This window comes from Acromyrmex echinatior, chromosome 5 (genome assembly GCF_024713525.1).
Source record: "Acromyrmex echinatior isolate Ae372 chromosome 5, ASM2471352v2, whole genome shotgun sequence".
Classification (NCBI taxonomy): domain Eukaryota; kingdom Metazoa; phylum Arthropoda; class Insecta; order Hymenoptera; family Formicidae; genus Acromyrmex; species Acromyrmex echinatior.
Window position 1 is genome coordinate 9,559,803 of NC_141856.1, and position 20,368 is coordinate 9,580,170.

The 20,368-nt window shown below is 33.3% G+C and overlaps 1 protein-coding gene and 1 long non-coding RNA gene across 6 annotated transcripts in view; one reads left to right on the forward strand and one right to left on the reverse strand.

Moving 5' to 3' along the window:
- Positions 1–8: 8 nt before the first annotated feature.
- The window catches only part of Sin3A (SIN3 transcription regulator family member A), a 21,164-nt gene continuing 804 nt past the window's right edge, over positions 9–20,368 (forward strand). The window contains exons 1-18 of one of the 5 annotated variants that reach the window (XM_087406605.1): positions 9–456; positions 2,330–2,613; positions 2,705–2,884; positions 3,039–3,191; positions 3,334–3,665; positions 3,749–3,983; positions 4,074–4,325; positions 4,848–5,264; positions 5,369–5,820; positions 6,043–6,517; positions 6,651–6,897; positions 6,984–7,343; positions 7,452–7,621; positions 7,708–7,902; positions 8,282–8,560; positions 17,270–17,427; positions 17,549–17,684; positions 17,847–20,368. The exon at positions 17,847–20,368 is cut by the window's right edge and continues 804 nt beyond it. In XM_087406605.1, the coding sequence (XP_087262731.1) occupies positions 2,350–2,613; positions 2,705–2,884; positions 3,039–3,191; positions 3,334–3,665; positions 3,749–3,983; positions 4,074–4,325; positions 4,848–5,264; positions 5,369–5,820; positions 6,043–6,517; positions 6,651–6,897; positions 6,984–7,343; positions 7,452–7,621; positions 7,708–7,902; positions 8,282–8,560; positions 17,270–17,427; positions 17,549–17,684; positions 17,847–18,098 (4,557 nt within the window). In that variant the 5' untranslated portion in view covers positions 9–456; positions 2,330–2,349 and the 3' untranslated portion in view covers positions 18,099–20,368. Of the gene's footprint in view, positions 457–851; positions 1,468–2,329; positions 2,614–2,704; positions 2,885–3,038; positions 3,192–3,333; positions 3,666–3,748; positions 3,984–4,073; positions 4,326–4,847; positions 5,265–5,368; positions 5,821–6,042; positions 6,518–6,650; positions 6,898–6,983; positions 7,344–7,451; positions 7,622–7,707; positions 7,903–8,281; positions 8,561–17,269; positions 17,428–17,548; positions 17,685–17,846 lie in introns of those variants that run through there. The other 4 variants (XM_087406608.1, XM_011060645.2, XM_087406606.1 and 1 more) reach the window with 4 other exon arrangements.
- LOC147909788 (uncharacterized) lies at positions 3,256–15,014 on the reverse strand. Its single transcript, XR_015545226.1, has 2 exons — positions 14,571–15,014; positions 3,256–3,628 (listed from the first exon to the last, which is right to left on the reverse strand). It is a non-coding gene; the product is annotated as an uncharacterized LOC147909788 (long non-coding RNA).

A 20,368-nucleotide genomic window follows, 5' to 3' on the forward strand; every position in this document is an offset into this window, starting at 1 on the left:
CGGCGGCGGCGGCAGCGGCAGCGGCGTCGGTGGCGCTTCGCGGAGGAAGTGACCGCACGCGGCGCGGACGTACGTTACTTGTCGCGGAGTCCGCTCCAAGAATGCGTTATGTATTTACGTAGAATATTGCGTAACGTACAAGGGGCCGGCTAGAGTGTGTTTAGAAACGTGCGTCGTTTTAGAGTTTCACGGCATAGATCGACAAGAACTACCGGCGCAAGAGCCAGCTTCGTGCGTGCATACGCAGCAGGAATCCAACCCGGCCACCGACGCGATCGAAAGTTTTGGGGAGCCAGAGAAGAGTTGGCGACAGTGCACTATTCACGACGACAACCGAGAGACGTATCTCGATCTCGACGTCATCGTCACCGCTCGTATCCTTCGTCGTACTTGTACGAGAAAATCTACGTAGGAGATAGGAACGCGGAACGTGTTTTTTTTTTCAAATGGAAATTGGTACGTAAAAGAAAGACATCCACTGCAATGTTCGAAACGTTTATCTACTCGTTCATCATTTTCCTCATGCATTCGATGCGACTTTTCTACATATACGCGGCACCGCGTCGACAATTCTGCAATGGAGCTCGATCGGGTCTCCCCCCCAATCTTCCCCTCCCCTCCCCTCTTTCACTTTCTCTCTCTCTCTCTCTCTCTCTCTCTCTCACACACACACATACACACACACACACACACACACACACACGTAGCTAGCACGAGTTTGTAACTTAGGCCCGGTTGCACCAACGTTACTTTGATTTTAAGCGATACTTAAAACTCTCTCTATCTCGTTTTAAAATCAAAAAGAGGTAGGACAAAGAGAGTTTTAAGCTTTGTTTAAAATTAAAGTAACGTTGGTGCAACCGGGCCTTATTTTTGTAACGCGCTTGTGTCTCGCGCGTCTCTCTGATATGCGATAAAGTTTCATTGTAAAATATTACCATTTACGTCGCCGAATTTCAAACTGTTACGATAAAAAATGTATGTACCTTCATTTTGCTCGTCGAATTAACTTCAAATGATTATGAAATTGAAAATGAAATTATGGAGTAGAGATCCTAAAGAACATCAAGATCTTCCAGATCTTATAACCTAACTTTACGTAGTTTCACATGTTGTATTTTCCTAAACCTTTCGAGATTCGTGCAGAACATTCTTTAATTGCAAATTTATTTATTTGAAAATTTGTAAACTGTTATAAAGAATTTCAATAGACTTTCACCATATGATTTTACCATATTTTTTTCCTGATAAAATATTTTAACGTTAAACACAAGACATACATGCCGATGACTGTTCCAAAATTTATTGCCAGTACTCAAAATCTATAGTACATACATGTAATGTAAATTACAGATTTTTAGTACTGGCAGTAAATTTTGGAATACAGTCTATATGACTATTGATCTATTTTCCATTCCTGCACTAGACTGTTCTAGAACTCTCTTTCGCGCTATAGACAAATATTAAGTACGTATATCTATCTTACTTTAAGTTCTAAAAGTGTACACTAGTTCAGTCACAGAAAACAGACCTTATATATGCCTATAGTTGAAGTATGTGTTTTGAAAATTACTAATGTGTAATATACTGTTTATATCCTATATTTACATGAATACAAATGTATTTTAAATCAATATTCAATACTCGGAGATATCTCTTTGTTTATTTATAATTCACAAAATTAATCGTGTGATTTGTGAGAGATATAAATTTGAATCTAAATTAACCTTTTCTAAACATAATCATTAGCTTTAAACTTTTCAGGATTGTCTTGAAATCGACAAGCTTTGATGTATAAGTGATATTAACAATACATTACTGTATATATACAAAATGCAAATAATATGCAAATTGTGTGTGTGTGTGTGTGTGTACACAGGATATACAAATATGTATGACTGGGTTTCGTTGCATGTATGATGTGCATTAGGCATTTTATTCTTGTTGTTTACAGAATATTAAACAAGGATAAAATGATATATCATGTGCATCATGTGTGCAGAACAAACCTGTATATTTTATGTGCGTGCATATACATATATGTGTGTTGTATATATATATTTTTTATGTTACTTATCATTATCATTTTTGTTAATCTCTACATTATATTACACCTTGTCATTTTCAAATTCTGAAGTAATCTAATTTCACAAAATTTCAGAAAATCTATCATCTCACAGAAAATTTACCATATGTCACGTAAATTCTTATTATAAATAAACTATGCCTGAACTATTTATTAAGAATGTAATGCTCTCGATAGTGATTTGTAAGTTAAATTGCAAAACGGAGAAGAAATAAACCTCTTTTGGAATTATTTTCTTTTCAGCAGCTCCAATGTGATTTGCAATGAAACGTGTTCGCGGACTGGACGACATACCATCAACACCAACAAAGCACTCATCAGTGAGTGCAGCAAGTGGCTTAGGTGGTGGAGGAGGTAGTTTAGATTACCACTCTGGCAGTGGAATAGGTGTTGTTGTACCTGGTCAAGCAGTTCGGTCTGTTGCGTCAAAAGAAATGCCAGGAAGTATACAGTTTGGCACTGCCCAAGCTCAACAACAATACACTGGAGCGATTGTTGTACCAACCGCAGCACCATCTCCTATCAAGGTAAATTCCTATTGCGATTCCATATGTATCTGCAAGTGTGATGATGATGATGAAGGTGAATAATAATACTTAATAAATGTTATATATGCAGCAGGCGAGTGGCTCCGCGGGAGGACTTGGTTCCACGTGTAGTAGTAGCAACATAAATACTGGTGGTGGTTTGCATAGTGGAATAGGTGGTGGTAATAGTCACACAATGACTTCCCAACAACCTACATCAGGATCACAAAATCAAGTCCATGCGCAACAGCAATCGACAATAAGGCATAAGGTGCATCATCTACTTTTTTTCTTTTATGTATCACACAGACACGTACAACACATGTATGCATGCGCGAACAAGAGTACAAAATACAAACATTAACGCCTATTGTGCGCTTAGACAATCGTCACAAGTTTGTAAATAAGAGCTATCGTTACTATAGGTACATTCTGGTAATGTAACACCTTTGGCTTCCACTCCACCCGGCTCTAATCTGGGAGGAGGAAGTGGATCTCAACAATTCCAGAGATTAAAAGTAGAAGATGCTTTATCTTATCTGGATCAAGTAAAATATAAATTTAGTGATCAACCACAGGTGAGCGACAAAGAATTAAATATATTAAATATGAATTAAATAAGAATTCAAACGTGAAAGTGTGTGTGTGTGTGTATTATTAGTTTATTGACTAATTTATTGGTATTTTTCATCACATTGACACAAAATTTTTTATTTGTAGGTATACAATGACTTCTTAGATATTATGAAAGAATTCAAATCTCAAAGTATAGATACTCCGGGCGTTATAACGCGAGTGAGTCATCTCTTCAAAGGACATCCCGAACTCATCGTTGGTTTCAATACGTTTCTCCCACCCGGCTACAAGATAGAAGTACAAGCAAACGAACAAGGATATGCTTTTCAAGTATCCGTCAGTATGCCCAGTCCAACAGCAACACATACCGCCACATTGTCGCAGCATCATTGTACGGTGAATGTTGGTTCACCTCCAGTAGCTAGTCCACCCACGCAACCTGCAAAAGCACCTCCCGTTTTGCAAATAATGCCAGGGTAAGTATTCCGCTAAGTCCGCTATTATTACAAATTATGAAAAAAGAAAATGCAATGTCTATTGCTACATTGATTGTCCTCAGGTCGGGTAATATACACCATACGTTGGCAAACAGTATTACAACTAATAGCTTAACTGTTCACGCGCCTTCACCGCCGCCAGTATCAGTGTATAATAATTCGCACGTTAGTACTGCACAAGCGCAAGCTGTCAGTCAGGCTTTAAATCAAGCAGATGGTGTGTCGACTGGTGGACAAACTCAACAAAGTCAGCCGGTTGAATTTAACCATGCGATAAACTATGTCAATAAAATAAAGGTAAGATTATTAACAAAGAAAGAAGGAATGATATGAGATATGGAAAATAATCAAGCATATGTAAAGTGTACAAAATTATGTTATTTTTAGAATCGATTCCAAGGTCAACCAGACAAATACAAACGCTTTTTGGAAATATTGCATACGTATCAGAAAGAACAGCGAAATTTAAAAGAATCTGGTCATATGGGAGGTACAAGTTCCGGTGCGACAGGTGGAACGAAACACTTGACGGAGGCGGAAGTTTATAGTCAAGTTGCTAAATTATTTGAAAATCAAGAAGATCTGCTTGCTGAATTTGGACAATTTTTGCCGGATGCTACCAATCAGCAAAACTCATTGGTGAGTCGGTGCTTATTACGATAAAACGATAGAATTCTCGACGAAATTGAAATTTTAAATGAAGAATTGCAATTATGCACTAAAAAATTGATCTAAGGTAGTACGGTCGTACGCACGCACACACACACACGCACACGCACACAGACAGACAGAGAAAGACTTTTAAAGAAACCTGTATGTTTCTTACAAACATACATATGAAAATATATTGTTTCTTGTTTTTCTAAACTGGTAGCGAAACGTATATATGTGCAAGAAGAAGAGGGAGCGCAAATGTGAGAAAATGATGTTTATAAATCATATTCTTCCATTACGAGTCTGTTGTGTAATATCGCGTTTTAAACACGAACATCTGCTATTACATATATTTTCTTGATCCTCATATATTTAAACACAAGATAAAAAAAGAAGGGATTATCATAATTTTTCTTTTTTCCTCTCTCCTTTTTGCTCACATTTCTTCTGTCGATGACAAAGCTTTTTTTTTCGTCCAATAAACTAACCAATTTTGATTCCTATTAGTCTCTTGCCATGTTTCAGACTAATAAGACGACATCAGTTAACGATCATACGGCAATTGTCAAGAAACCAATTGGACTTAAGACACCTTACAATAATTCTGGTACTATATCGAGAGATCTTCGAGAAGGTAGCAGTACGGTTGGATTGGAACGCGACAATCGAGAACACAGAGAACGAGAACGGGAGCGAGATAGATCGAACATAAGAGATATGAATAGTGGCCAGAAATGCGGACACAGTACAGGACAATTGAAAAGAAGTCCGTCATTCTCGACTTCAGCGACTGCAGGAAATTCTCATCATATACAACATGGTCCACCACCCTCGAAAAAGCATAAAGTGGCTTCGATGCGTGATATTTCTATCGCAGAAGCTGGTAAATACGGTACCTTAAACGATTATGCTTTCTTTGATAAGGTGAGCATTAAGTGTATTATTATTTATAATTTCTTCATTATAACTACGTTACATACTTTCGTACAACAAACAAGTTTTCTTAAATAAATATTATGTTACCTTAGGTTCGAAAAGCGCTCAGATCGCAAGATGTCTACGAAAATTTTCTTCGGTGCCTTGTGCTTTTCAATCAAGAAATAATATCGAAATCGGAGCTTATTCAGCTAGTGACACCATTTCTCGGTCGTTTCCCTGAATTATTACGTTGGTTTAAAGATTTTCTGGGTTACTTAATCGATTCATCGAGCACTACGGTGACAAATGCAGGAAACGCCATCGGAATAGAAACTTTCCCAAACAGCATTGTACGCAGCCATCAAGAACGGCCGCAAGGTGACTTAGCGATAGAAATTGATTATACAGCGTGCAAGCGATTGGGGGCATCGTATTGCGCATTACCAAAATCGTACATTCAGCCAAAATGTAGTGGCAGAACGCAATTGTGTAAGGAAGTCCTCAACGATACCTGGGTTTCATTTCCAACTTGGTCAGAAGACAGTACATTTGTAACATCAAGGTAATTGATCACTTTTATTTATGCACCTGCCCATGTCAGAAACACTTTTCTAATTTCTTTGTCGTCTTCCTTATACTATTCTTTTCTTTTTTCTATCATTTGCTTTTAAAATTATCTATTACATGCATAATGTTATTTATTTGTTGATAATATTATTAATATTGTAAAAATAACTGAAATATTTATTTCAATTATGAGATATGTGCGCATTGGTTTGCCTAGGAAAACGCAATACGAAGAATCCATATACCGATGCGAGGATGAACGTTTTGAATTGGATGTCGTTATAGAAACTAACGCATCGACAATTAGAGTGCTCGAGGGCGTTCATAAAAAAATGAACCGGATGACTCAAGAGGAGGTACAAAAATATAAACTCGACGAGTGCATGGGCGGTTGTTCCTCTACGATTCATCAACGAGCAATAAAAAGAATATACGGTGATAAAGCTTCCGACATCATAGAGGGTCTTAAAAGAAATCCTATAGTGGCTGTGCCCGTTGTACTCCGCCGACTAAAGGCTAAGGAGGAGGAATGGCGGGAAGCGCAAAAGGGATTCAATAAAATCTGGAGAGAACAAAACGAGAAGTACTACTTGAAATCTTTAGATCATCAGGGAATTAATTTCAAACAGAATGATGTAAAAGCGTTGAGATCTAAAAGTCTGTTCAATGAAATCGAAACATTATACGACGAGGTTGGTATATACGTGTTTTAACTTCAATTTCCATCTCGCTTTTCTGCGGTTTCTCTGTCTTTCCCTTTTTATCCTTTTTCCTTTTCCTTTTTTCGTTTTGCAATTATTTAACGTGTTTTGGCATATCGTACAGAGGCACGAACAGGGTGACGACGGTAATGGCGACGGTCAAGGGAACAGTGGTCCACATCTCATTCTATCGTACAAAGACAAGTCTGTATTGGACGATGCTGCCAATCTCTTGATCCATCACGTTAAACGGCAAACCGCTGTCCATAAAGAAGACAAACAACGGATAAAGCTTTTGTTAAAACATTTTATACCTGATCTTTTCTTCCATCCTCGACAAGAACTTAGCGATGACGAAAGGGACGAAGACGGTAGATTCTTTTTTTTATCTCATAACTGTTATCTCGTGAAGAGAAATATATTTTCGAATACATGCTCGAATTTTATTTCATTACAGATGAGAAGGACAATGCAAACATGGCAAACCATTTACAATCCACAACAAATACTTCATTATTGAGTGGATTACAAGCTAATAGGAGTAAGGCTCCCGCGTCGCCGAGTACATCTTCCGCTCCTATCAAAAGTGAACCCGACGTAAAAGTACCAATGCACGCTCTCTCGAGTGATCCCGAGGAAGCGTATACGCTTTTTATGGGGAGTAATAATTGGTACCTTTTCCTGAGGTTACATCATATACTATGTGAAAGATTAACAAAAATGTATGACAGGGCGGTTGCTCTTGCCGAAGAGGAATCCAAGTATAAACAGCAGCGCAGAGAAAGTACAGCGGTCGCTTTAAGATTGAAACCAAAAAGTAAATAATCCATTTGCCATATTTTAAATTGTCAATTTGCATTGGCAATTAATTATCACGCATTGAGTCGTATATTAATCGCACTTATCATCGGTATATTTGACACAGGTGAAATTGAAATTGAAGATTATTATCCTGCCTTTCTGGATATGGTTAAAAATGTCCTCGACGGAAATATGGAAAGCACAGCGTACGAAGATACATTGCGAGAAATGTTCGGTATTCATGCATACATTGCCTTTACTCTCGACAAGGTCGTTAATTATGCGGTTAGGCAAGTAAGTAAATTTTTGTTTTGTTCTCTTTTTCATGACATCATGACAAGAAGAAAAAGCGGGCATGCGAAATTATATATTTCTGGCAGTTGCAGCACCTAGTCTCAGATTCCGTTTGTCAACAATGCATGGATTTATTCCAAAGGGAGCAACGTCAACCTAAAGAAAATAGCGGAGCTGGCGGACTATGCGCCACAGCGTACATGAGATTAAGCGCTGAATTATCATATCAACGCAAGGCAGAAAAAGCAATGGCAGATGAAAACTGTTTCAAGATATATATAGTGAGTAACTTTTTTTAAAATATTTGATTTATTTACAGTTACAGTAATAGCAATAGTGGTAATAGCAATTATTATTAATGACAAATTATATCACGTAGGCGCACTTTTACTTTCTTCTGAATACACTTTCTTCTGAATGTCTAAAATATTGTTTTTCACTAGACTTTACCAATTTTTCTTCTTACACAAACACGCGATGAAATAAAAAATAAAAATGTGCGAATAGTTTAGAAAATATTTCAAGAACGTCATATATCATGATTAAAATACACTATGTCGTAAATGAAATTAGAATAGTTGTCAATAATAAGTGCTTCATTGAACACTGTATATAATTAGATTTTAGTCGCAAACTTTCAAGCTGTATTTTTTATTTCAGTATAAAAAGGACTGTAAAATGACGATGGAGTTGTTAGATACAGAAGGCGACGAAACAGTGGATAATGGCTGTAGAGAGAGAGAAAGGGAAGGCGTTACAGTTTCTGAAAAATGGTCAACATACGTTGAGAGATTTTCTGCACCAGCTGGTCAAACTAGTCCAAAAGACACTCCTGCCTTAACAGAGAATGAGCAGACGACCAATCATCCTGTGAGTAACGACCAGGCAGCAAGGGGGGGGAGGGGCAGAAAACGCAAGAACACTGACATTAGCAAAAAGGTATAGGATCCAAATACCTTTTCATAATCATTGCCAACATTCAACTTAACGTTCATTCGCGTAATTGACAACTGTGATTAAACGTTGTACGCTTGTATTTTGTCGTTTTTATTTGACGTACAACGATGAATGCCCCAAAGAGTAATGGAACTTTCTTCTACCAAAAGTATAAGACTTTATTGGACAAGTCAAATAAATTAGACGCCTTTGTGGGGGGAGTGATCTTTGTGCAAGATTTCCTTGACATAGAAAACGCGTTTGTGCGCGCGCGCACCACACATTCACACGCGCGCACGCACGCACGCACGCGTGCGCGCGCGCACACACACATACACTGTACGCACATACATATATATCATTTTTATGAAATAATCTACGATACAGGATGATTATACTTTGCTGAATTATTTACGCTTTATGCGTATCATTAAGATACCCATTACAGTTCCGTGTATCATCAGTGTCGGTCAACAAACTTCTGTACATTTATTCAATGGTGCAACTAATATACATATATATATATATATATATATATATATTTTTCTTTATACATATACAAAATGGCACAAATAAGTCCCTACGTACTTAATACATTTTATAATAATTGGAAATTTATGTATATATAAGAGAAATTTATTAAACTTTGTTTTAAATTAACTGTATGGTACTATAAATTACATGAAATTTTCTGATATATTATGACGCATCTTTTTTTCTACAAATGCAAATGTTTTCCTGTAATTCAAATACTTTAAGTTATTGAGACAACATGCAAAATATTGCAAAAAACTGTTAATATTCTTAATGTATATATTATGTTTTCCTTATTTTATTTTGTCTTTTATTTAATTTTATATTAAAAAGATGATACGAGTGATAAAAGTTAATTGAAGCAATGAGAGAAACAAGATCAAAAAACAATTTCCTTAATTGTAATTAATTAATTTTTCTTAATTGTAATTGTTACAAAAATAATATATAAATTATAAAGTTTTCTATTTTTAATTTATCTTCTTTTTTATGTTAGACCAAGGAAAAACGCAAATTAATTTATATAACATTGAAATTGTGCAATATTTATTACTTTAATATTTTTAATATTTAATAAAAACATATTTTGTATATTTGTAATATTTAAATATGCAGTCAATTTTTCTAAAATAGACGGAGAAAATAAATTTTGTGTAAATAAGCAATTGTTTAATCTTTATTTATCATCATGTTAAAAAATAAATTTTATATTAAAACATGAATTTCTTCACATCTAATATAATATAATAACGTTAACTAACTGGATTGAATATAGAAAATTTCATGTGTATGTACTTCATATGTTGTATAACATTTATTTTGTTTATTGTTACACATTCATTTAATGATGAGTGTTGTAAAGAATCAATACAGTTGTGAGATAACATGATGATGACCAATTGTTGTAAAATAATGGTAAAAATTGTTAAAAATAGAAAAAAAGAATTAGCATAAATTTTACAAAGTCATCCTAACAGTGCCATAATGAATGTAAACTAATAATTATAAATGAACAATTTAGATGCCTTTTTTTAGATTGAATGTGTACTTTCCTCTAACTAGTTACATATTTCGTAAAAACATATATATATTTAGTATTTCTTGTGTATGTGTGTGTGTGGGGGGGGGGAGGGTGCGCGCGCGATATTGCATCTTTATTTCTCTAACCTACTATTTGACATATGCACGTATATACATATATAAAGTATTTTTTTATATTTTGCGAAAAGTTAAAACTAAATTTAATTAAATAATACACACACAAATATATATATTGGAGTTTTATTATCAAAAATAGCTTGTTGTTACAAAACAATATGCATTTCATGAGTGTGAATGAAAATTTTAATAAAAATAATTTCTATTTATTGTAAAAAGTTCGTTCTCTTTTTAGTAATTAAAATTTTTTATTTTTAGGAGGGGGGGCAGAAAAATATAAGACTTACTTCAAATAATTCTTTTGAGTTAATGCAATGTGGATAATTGTAAAATTATTTTTTTTAATAATGAAAATACAAGTTCAATTTTCTATCATCGCTATATCGGAAAAGACCGATTTGAAAAAGCAGTATAACAGATTTTAAAGTAAATTGAAATTTTTAAATAAATTGAGAAAATATAATTATAGGAATAACAAAAATATTTTTACTTAAATAAAATATTTTTAGCTAAATCTTAGCTAATATTTTATTGTATTTCATAATAGATGTTATGTATATTTTGTGTTCATATATATAATTTTTATATAAATCTTCTAATTACATTTTACTTGAATATGCGTATTACTTTGCTTAATAACGATCGATATAAACTGTACAAATAAATTCCTGTCATTTTTATTTAATCTACACATCATTTTTCTTGACAATATTTTAAGACTTGTACTTATTTTTTTGATCAAAGAAACTTATTTTCTCTGAGGCATGTAATTATTTAAATATAAAATATGTATATATTATCTGAAAGAAAGGCATCTATCTATTTAATAAGTGAGAATAATGTCGTATGTACAAGTAAAATATTAATTTATATCGTAACACATTTGATATTAGTCAATTCTTAAAATTCCTATTATTTTCTTCATATCTTATTATACTAGATACACACACACACACCACACACACACACACACACACACACACACACACACACACAATTTAGTTTTATATATAAAAAGGTAAAATTAGATTTTGAAATATGTAAATTTAAAACCAATTTGTATATATATTTTGATACGCTCACGCGTATACAATGTACAACATGAAATAGCTATATAAGTAAAAAAATAGTTGATGATTAAGTTTTATATTTGACGAATTCTTGCTATTGTATTAAAAAATGCAGTAGTGAAATCTGAAAAGGATGCGCGCGCGCGCGCACACGCACACACACACGCGCACGCACGCACACACACACACACACACACACACACACACACACACACACACACACACACACACATGCACGCACGCACGCACGCACGCATACACATTCATAGATTTATTCAACATTATTTTCACGCCATTATATAATAAGACTAACATGGTTACACGGTTCATATTTTGTATTGGTTTTTCGAGGAAAAAAAAGAAATTCTAACTCATTTTGAAAGAAATTTTGAAAAATAGGCGGTTAAATGTTTGCATGGGGAGAAACGACGAGCGATGCGTTAATAAAATTCCTATGTAATATCTTAGACAAAAATATGAATATGTCGGAGAAACATCGAAACTTGTATGGCTTGTACACTCGTTTGGCTATTCGATCTGCTAAGCGAATAATCCAAAACTGTTTTCTACACGAGAGAATGATCTCATAACCACACCGCTAACATAGAAGGGTTTTGCGCATTTGCTCCATACGAGGGCACAGCGTGTCATGCTACGTTTCAAGACCCCAAAAGTATGTTACAGGATCAGCTGTAGTACGATGCACTATGCCTTTGTATGAATCAAGTATGCATTGGTTTTAGTTAACGAGACAACGAGGTATGACAAGACTACTATGTGGCGTGGAGCTAAGTGTGTTTTTAGCTCAACTGTTGCGTCCTTCATCAAACACATGTATATACGTAATATACTTTGCTACGTGTACATATAAATGATATATAGATAGTAAAGCAGGGAGATACTACGCACTGTATTATTATATGATGTATATAGAAAGTCAGTTGTAATTTTGCATCAATTCTGTAATAATGTTTGATAAACGCGACAGTATGAAGTATTAATATCCCGCAGTATTTGTCATTTTACCAAAGGTTTCACATTTTTCAATTTTTGTTTTAAACTCTGCAATAATTTATCGCTTTTAATATGATATCTGTTTTATGATATTGATATCTAAAAATCTGTGCATTTTAGATTTCTAATTTTATTCCCAATTATTTTTATTTTATATTATTTGTTCTTAAACGAATTTGTACAATGTGAAATTATTATGTTGACAACATTAATGTGACATTTTTTTCTAATGATGATCTTTGTACACATTACAAACATACATTTTTTTCAACAAGAAATTCGCACAGATAGCATATAGTTTCGTTTTTTTAAATTTATTTTTTTAAATTAAAGACATTTAGTAAATGCAATCACAGAATTAAAAACAGACTTTATATGCATTTTGACATACGCACACGCATGTGTGCGTGCGTGCGTGCGCACGTGTGCGAGTGCTGTATGTATGTATACAGTGAGTGCAGAAAGTATTCGTACAGAGAAAATATTTTTTTAAAAAAATTTAATTTTTAAAAAGTAAATATTATCCAGCGAGAAATGAGTCATCGAATTGATGTCGAATCGATACGATGATTTAACACCAATTCGACGTTTAATTGATGATCATTTCTTGGTTGGTAATTAACAATTTATTCATAAATAATAAAATAGATGATATGTTTCTTAAAATTATATATACTAAAAAAGATGTATATTAATTATAGAAAATATATCATCTGAAAAATAAGCGAAAATTAAAAATTCTATTGTTTGGATGCTCAAAAAGTATTCGTACAGTCGAGAAATTAGCTTCTAAAATCAGGAATATATGCAAAGTTCGTTTGTTAAAACAGAATATATTCATTGTATAAAATTGCTAATTAATATTTATTTTTCACAAGTAAGATTTTTTATAAATAATTTCCTTGTATACAAATACTTTTTGCTCTCACTGTATATGTAATCATTAAGATCATTACATTCAATACGCAAACGTGATTACGAATTCGTTTTTCATTTTTTAGAATTGATTGAAAGCTGCCCTTGTCGCGTGCTTGCGCGCGCGCGCGCACACGCACACACACACACACACACACACACACACACACACACACACACACACACACAAAACACAATTACAGTTCGAGTGCGATTCACTTGATATATCAAATGCATTTCTTGACAAGTCAATTTGTAATTCATTTTTTAATTGATTGATCAATGAAACATTTGCAGCATTAAGGATCGGTTGTCCCATCTTTTGATAAATTTTACCTATCAGGTAAATCCGGCAATCCGCACATGTGATTGGGTAATCTTGCTACTTACCCAACAGGTAAAATTTATCAAAAGGTGGAACCGGGCCTGAGTGGATTACATTCTCCAACTTTTTTTTTCCTCTGTCCTTTTCTCATTCGCATTTGCGTGCACGCGTGCATTACAATCACACACATCGACATGCAATCTCTTTATATAAACATTTGTCTACTTACAAACATTGTTAATCAAGATTTATTGCTCCAAATTTCCAAACTAAATTTCGTAAATCAAACACTTATTTATTGGCAAAAAAAAACTGTCATACGAAAAATATAAGACTGCAGTCACATATTCCGAATTATTTTTTTATTTGTAAAATATACAAAAGAGAAATAACGCACATTATGTATTTATCAGTGTGAAATCAACAATCATACAATCATAATTTGCTGTTTTTATCGATAATACAAGGAAGAGAAAGATACATTTGTTACAATGCAATGCACAATATGATAAATTTCGCGATTAATATCGCCGTATTTCGATATATATACACTGCTATTACTGTAAATCTATAGTATACGTGCATGCTATAAATTTTCAGTACTTGCAGTGAATAACGAAACCTGTATAGCACGCGCGCACACACACACGCACACACACACCATAGTATATGTACATACATGAACAAAATTTGTGCAAAATTCGACATTCGTATGTATGATATACTCGCACAATAGAATTCGTAAACGAGTGCTTCATTATTTTATACTCATTTTCGTCGTCGCATTGTTTCATTCTCATAATAAAAGACGATAAACCATGTTATTTGAGAGATTTTATACACACACACACACACACACACACACACACACACACACACACACACATCAAGAATTTAATCGATTCGATACTACTTGGTAAGCGAATAATTAAAATTCACTGCAATCTTTTAAAGGCTTTTGAGCGATAGCACTTTTGACGATTAACATCATACTTACATGCGAACGCGAATCTGGACGATTAGGTGACGACAGTCGTGAAGCTTAAAGTAAAGCTTAACACTTTTCTTTTTCTATACTCTCTCTCTCTCTCTCTCTCCCCCCCCCCCTCCCTTTCTCTCTTCTGTCGTCATTCACATTTTTGTTCACAGCGTTCATCAATCAATAGTTCCGTTTCGTTAGCATTCGTTCAATTCTGTCTGTGCAACTATAAAAAATAAAGCACCAATTTTCATCATCGATACTAACTTACGAGAAGCCTCTCGTCTGTCTCATCTCGTCTCGTCTTGTCTCGTCCGCACTGGTCCGCGATAATAAACCGCTCGCAGTTCAAAATGGCGTTCGTCCGAGCCTAATGTGAGAATAACAGTGAAAACGGAGAAAGGCAACTCGAGGCGGCAACTGCGCCGTTCTTTGCGACAATCGCGTCCAGCAACCTGCTGGCTGCTGCTGCGCCGATGTACACCACTTGCTCCAATGGCGTATGCGCAGCAATTTCGATTTTCCCACACCCGCCTGTAGTATTTATAGGCGCACGCGCGCGCGCGCGCGCCACACCCACCTACCCACCTACGAACAAATATAGAGTTCACTCCTCCCTACGATTGATATTTATTATCAATACCTATTCTTCTCTGACTAAACACTAGCCCATGATGAGAACAAATAAACGACAAAAAGACGGAAATATAGCTATTGCGACTATTCAAGTTTTCAATACATGACTTTAAGACATGACGCACGTATTAGGTGTTGGAATTAATTCGTAGCGTTTTACAAGTGATGGGAAGTACTTTCATTAATGTATTTTTTAATGCTCATGTGAAATAAATAACATTCTTTCATTAAAAAACGCTACGAATTAATTCCAACACCTAATATATATACACACACATGCGCGCACATACGTATGTATGTATGTATGTATGTATGTATGTATGTATGTATGTATGTATGTATGTATGTATGTATGTATGTATGTATGTATGTATGTATGTATATAGGTATATCACGGGATAGAGAGAAAGAGAGAGGGAGAGAAACCTATCTTTCTCGCACATATTACATACATATTTGATGAAAAGGCAGTGTCTTATATATGTTTTATATATATGTATGTAATTGTATGTGTATATAAAAGGAATATGCATATAGTAAGAGATAATAATATTGTATAGAAGAGAGATATTGAAATACATGTACGATTTTAAATATTATTGTCTAACATCATTTTTTTATACACCACTAAAAATTTATTACTTCTTCAAAATATTTATTTCTTTATACCGGAGTTTTTACGTCTGGTATAAACTTTATTTCTAAAAGGTATGAAAATGCTATAGTTGGAAAATTTAAAGATAATCTCTTAAAGATTGTCTCTTCAACTTTTTCTTAATCTTATTACAAATTAAAAGTTACTAAAAGATTATTTAATCTATTCCTTCTATTTTCTTTTTTGTAGAGTTTTCGAATATTACGTCACGTAATAAATGCCGATTATTGAGAGTAATATATCTCTTTTCTACCATGTATATATATTTACATTAATATCGTTGCTAATATCAAAATTTTCAAAATGAAAATTATAATAGTCCTCTCATTGGTTTTCTTATTTCGACGAAGTCGTCATGTTGGAATTCCTTTTGTTTTCAATTTATAGATAAAGCTACCAATTAATACTACTAAGTTTAAAACAACAGAATGACTTTTATCAATTTTATATTTACACGCATGTCTCTCTCTCTCTCTCTTCCTCCCCCCTCCCCGTTTTCCTCTCTCCTTTCCCTTGCACTTTTCCTATCCTTCGTTCATTCACTTATTCCCTCGTATACAACAAAATAAGCAACTATTAATAAATAAAGATATCTCAAGTCTATCACATTATATATTTTTCAATAATAAAAATTTTAATGTTACATGCGATATAACCAATATTTAAAGTAGAGCCTCTTGATTGATTTTTTTTTATCAAATATTACATAATATATCGGTATATGAAATAGGAAAATGTAATGAAACAGTAATCAGAGTGCTGAAAATTATACGTATATATGTATATACGTATAGATTCCTTTTTGTATTATTTTTCCTTTTTCTTTCGTTTGCACGATTCAATAAATATAAGATTAAATTTCTAATAATCGGAACAAGCCTATCATTCAACACGTGCGTTTAGTCTTTATTAATCTCTCTCATTATGAAAGTGAGAGAGAGAGTGTGTAGTATAATTTATTTATTTTTCTAAGTACTATTCGCATTTGTTGCATTTTTCAAAATTTGTTTAATGTCTTTAAGATTATTTGTTAATTAAATTTTTACTTTATACTTTTAAGAAATATATGCCAGTTTATTCACATTTATTTCATCCATAAATATATTGAATATATTGAAACATGAGAAAAGATTCGATATATGTACATTTTGGATGGACACAAAACGGATTTTCCGCCTTACTGTAAATTATTTTCACACATTTATCGATTATAGTAGTCCGTTTTATCCACGAGCGTGTTGTGTGGATATAGAATTCGAACTTTATGATAATTTTTTATAAATCACTTAAAAATAATATCTTTAAGGTTCTCTCAGTTTATTTCATATATATATATATATATATATATATATATATATATATATATACAGTTGTTTGCAGCTGCAAAAATACTCTTATAAATAATGATATATCATGATTGTTGTAGATTGACGGAAATACTTGGGGTTCCTCAGGTAGGTCCTCAGCAGGACGTAAACCCACATTTCTCTGTCGTAATATTAAATCATATCGAAAGCATGCCGCAAGATTAATGAGAGGGAAAACATCTTTGCTTAATGCTAATCATCCGGATAAAGTCGCAGAGTAAGTACATTCGATACGTCGGTATGTAATTCGCTATATAAATTTATAACTATTTAAATTTATAACTATTTAACTCTATTTGTACATATCATCAAGTAACAATATTATAAATTTGTTGTAGATCAAGCGATACTCCAGACATGATCAATTCCGACGAAACACAATGTAGATTTAATCCTAATAGTTATACTATGCTCTTCATTGTCCACAAGGACAGATTTCTTTACAAACAAAACTCCATGAACCGTGCTAGACGGGTATGTTTATAATTATTTGAATTTTGCTTGGCATCTTTATATCAAATGTTGTATATAGTCTATCTTGTTCTGACATTAATTCTCACCTCTTTTGCTATATCTCATATTTCGATGGCACTAAAAGAGAAAAGAAAAAAATTATGAAATATTTTGATTTGACAGTGTCATCCAGCTATAACAAAGCGTAAGGATTCCAAATTCCATCATTGGCATTCGTTATGGATATCCAAGAATGGCACAGATATTCAACATCGATTGTGTCAAGATTGGTTGATGGGACGATATGAGAATTTGATTCCTCACAGGACACGAGTGCTAACGGACAACGATCAGACACGTTCTCCCTACCGGCAATACAATCGTTTTCGAGTAGAACGTTTGCAATCTGATCTGTTAACAGAGACTTGCGTCTAATCCAATTCGAATGGAATTTCTTACCGTCATTAAAAATTTCTCAATATCGCTACACTCGCTATAATTAATTAGTCTTTTTTTTTCTCTCGGCGAAAATTATTCTTTGCTCGTTTAGCCGGTATGATTAAGATTCGAAGCAGAAATTCTTAAACTGAAATACGAGTTTAGTTTTGTACAAAGTAATGAATATATATTATATATATATATATATATATATATATATGTATGTATGTATATATATTTATATTTCTCTCTTAAATAGGTAGGTACAGACAATACTTTCGATATTCAAAGAAAGTTTCAACTATAAATTAAATTTGATTCCAAAAACATTAAAAAGAATAAATGGTCAATGGCCGTCCATGTGTTATATGCTATATCATATTATATTATATGTTCGCACACAGAGTTTTATTCTTGGCTATATAAAGGTACATAGGCCTGTATTACATACACACATATACAACGATATATAATAATACTGTTGCGAGTGATTTAATACTATCGCACTGAATTCATAATTAGACAATTTTTGCCAGCCTCTCCCCCTACTTGTATCGCGTTTTATTTTCTTATAAGATTATAACACTCACTCGATAAGTCGTGTTTATTTTATAATATCAATATTAGTGTATTACGTGCGACCGGAATTTAATACATTTTACATCTGTACATTTGAATACGGCTTGCGTCTTGATGTTACTTTCGATATTTTAGCAAGTATGTACATATACACATATATGTAGATGCTTATTTCATTTAAGATTCAACTAGAAATGTCAACTGTATAACAAACTCTTTACATGAGAGAATAAAAAATTATTTCAGTTGACGTTTCCAACGTTTGTATCTTTAATGAAATAAGTATATGTACATCTATATATAAATATTTGTAATTAGACATACATTTTCAAACATGTACATATATACATCTGCATATGGGTATATATATATATATATATATATATATATATATATATACGCACACATATATATATATATTTTTTTCATGTATACACGCACAATATATATATGTACATACGCATACATGTATAAACATGTACAAAGAAAGCTTTAGAGTTTACGTTTCTGTTTGCCTTCCAGGCTTTGTAACGTGTAGAATCATCTTTACAAAGGTGTAAAAACGGTAATGTTCCTGGACAGAGTGCGATAGAATCGAGCGTGCTGGAAGTTTATGCGGCATAAAAAATTTCGCCGGAAAGTCATTGACCTCCACACGTGCACGCACCACGCACGATCGTATATATGCCTGGTTATTGTTATATCTATTTTGTAGCGTATAATATCAATGTAATATAAAATGCGATTTCTCAATAGTATATATTTTACAGCACATTCTTAAATCTAGTGTATGATCTGCAAATTGAAATGTGATAACAGTCGTCAATGAAGTAGTACATTATTGTATGTACATAGGTGGACGTTAATGGACTTGCTCCTAATTACGTCAATCGCCACATAGTTTGTTTCTTTTTAGTAAAACAAGATTCAAGAAAAGTTCGTGCGTGGTTCATATTTGGGAACAAAATGATCACGTCCGTTACACGAATGCCGTGTGATAAACGATCAACAATTAATAAATTAATAAAGAATGCGATTGTCTCGTTCATTTGTCATATTTTTGTCAACTCTCGGAACACATCTGTATGGTAACTATATGTATGTTATATCGTCGATGAAACACTTAGGGGATAAGATAGCCAAAAAAGGATATAAGATAAATATTTAATTATAATATAATATAATGTACGTCGTAATATATATTATACATACCGTAATTTTCATAATACGACACTGTGGTTGTATATTTATTGAAGCATTTCCTCACAAGCGAAGTAAATAGAAAGGAAGCAGAGAGAAGGGAGGACAAATAAGAGGAAAAGAAAAAATAAAAGCAGAAAATAAGAGAGAGAATGGATAAAATAAAGTAGTATGAATAAAATAAATGGTGAAATGTTCAATCCAAGATAAATTGACAATTTATTTGGAGACGTTTCACGATACCTTGATTAGTTTTCAATAGTTTTTGCTTTAAATTAAAATGTCATAACGATAGCCATAACGCATCCGTTTTTTGTATTTCATATAAATTGTCAACAAATTTAAACCAAACATATCGCCATTTATTTTTTCTTTCTTTGTACATTATTTTTCTATCCGGTCAATTAATAGCTCAACACCAAATAAGAGAGAGAGAGAGAGAGAGAGAGAGAGAGAGAGAGAGAGAAGGCGAGAATGAAAAGTGTGGT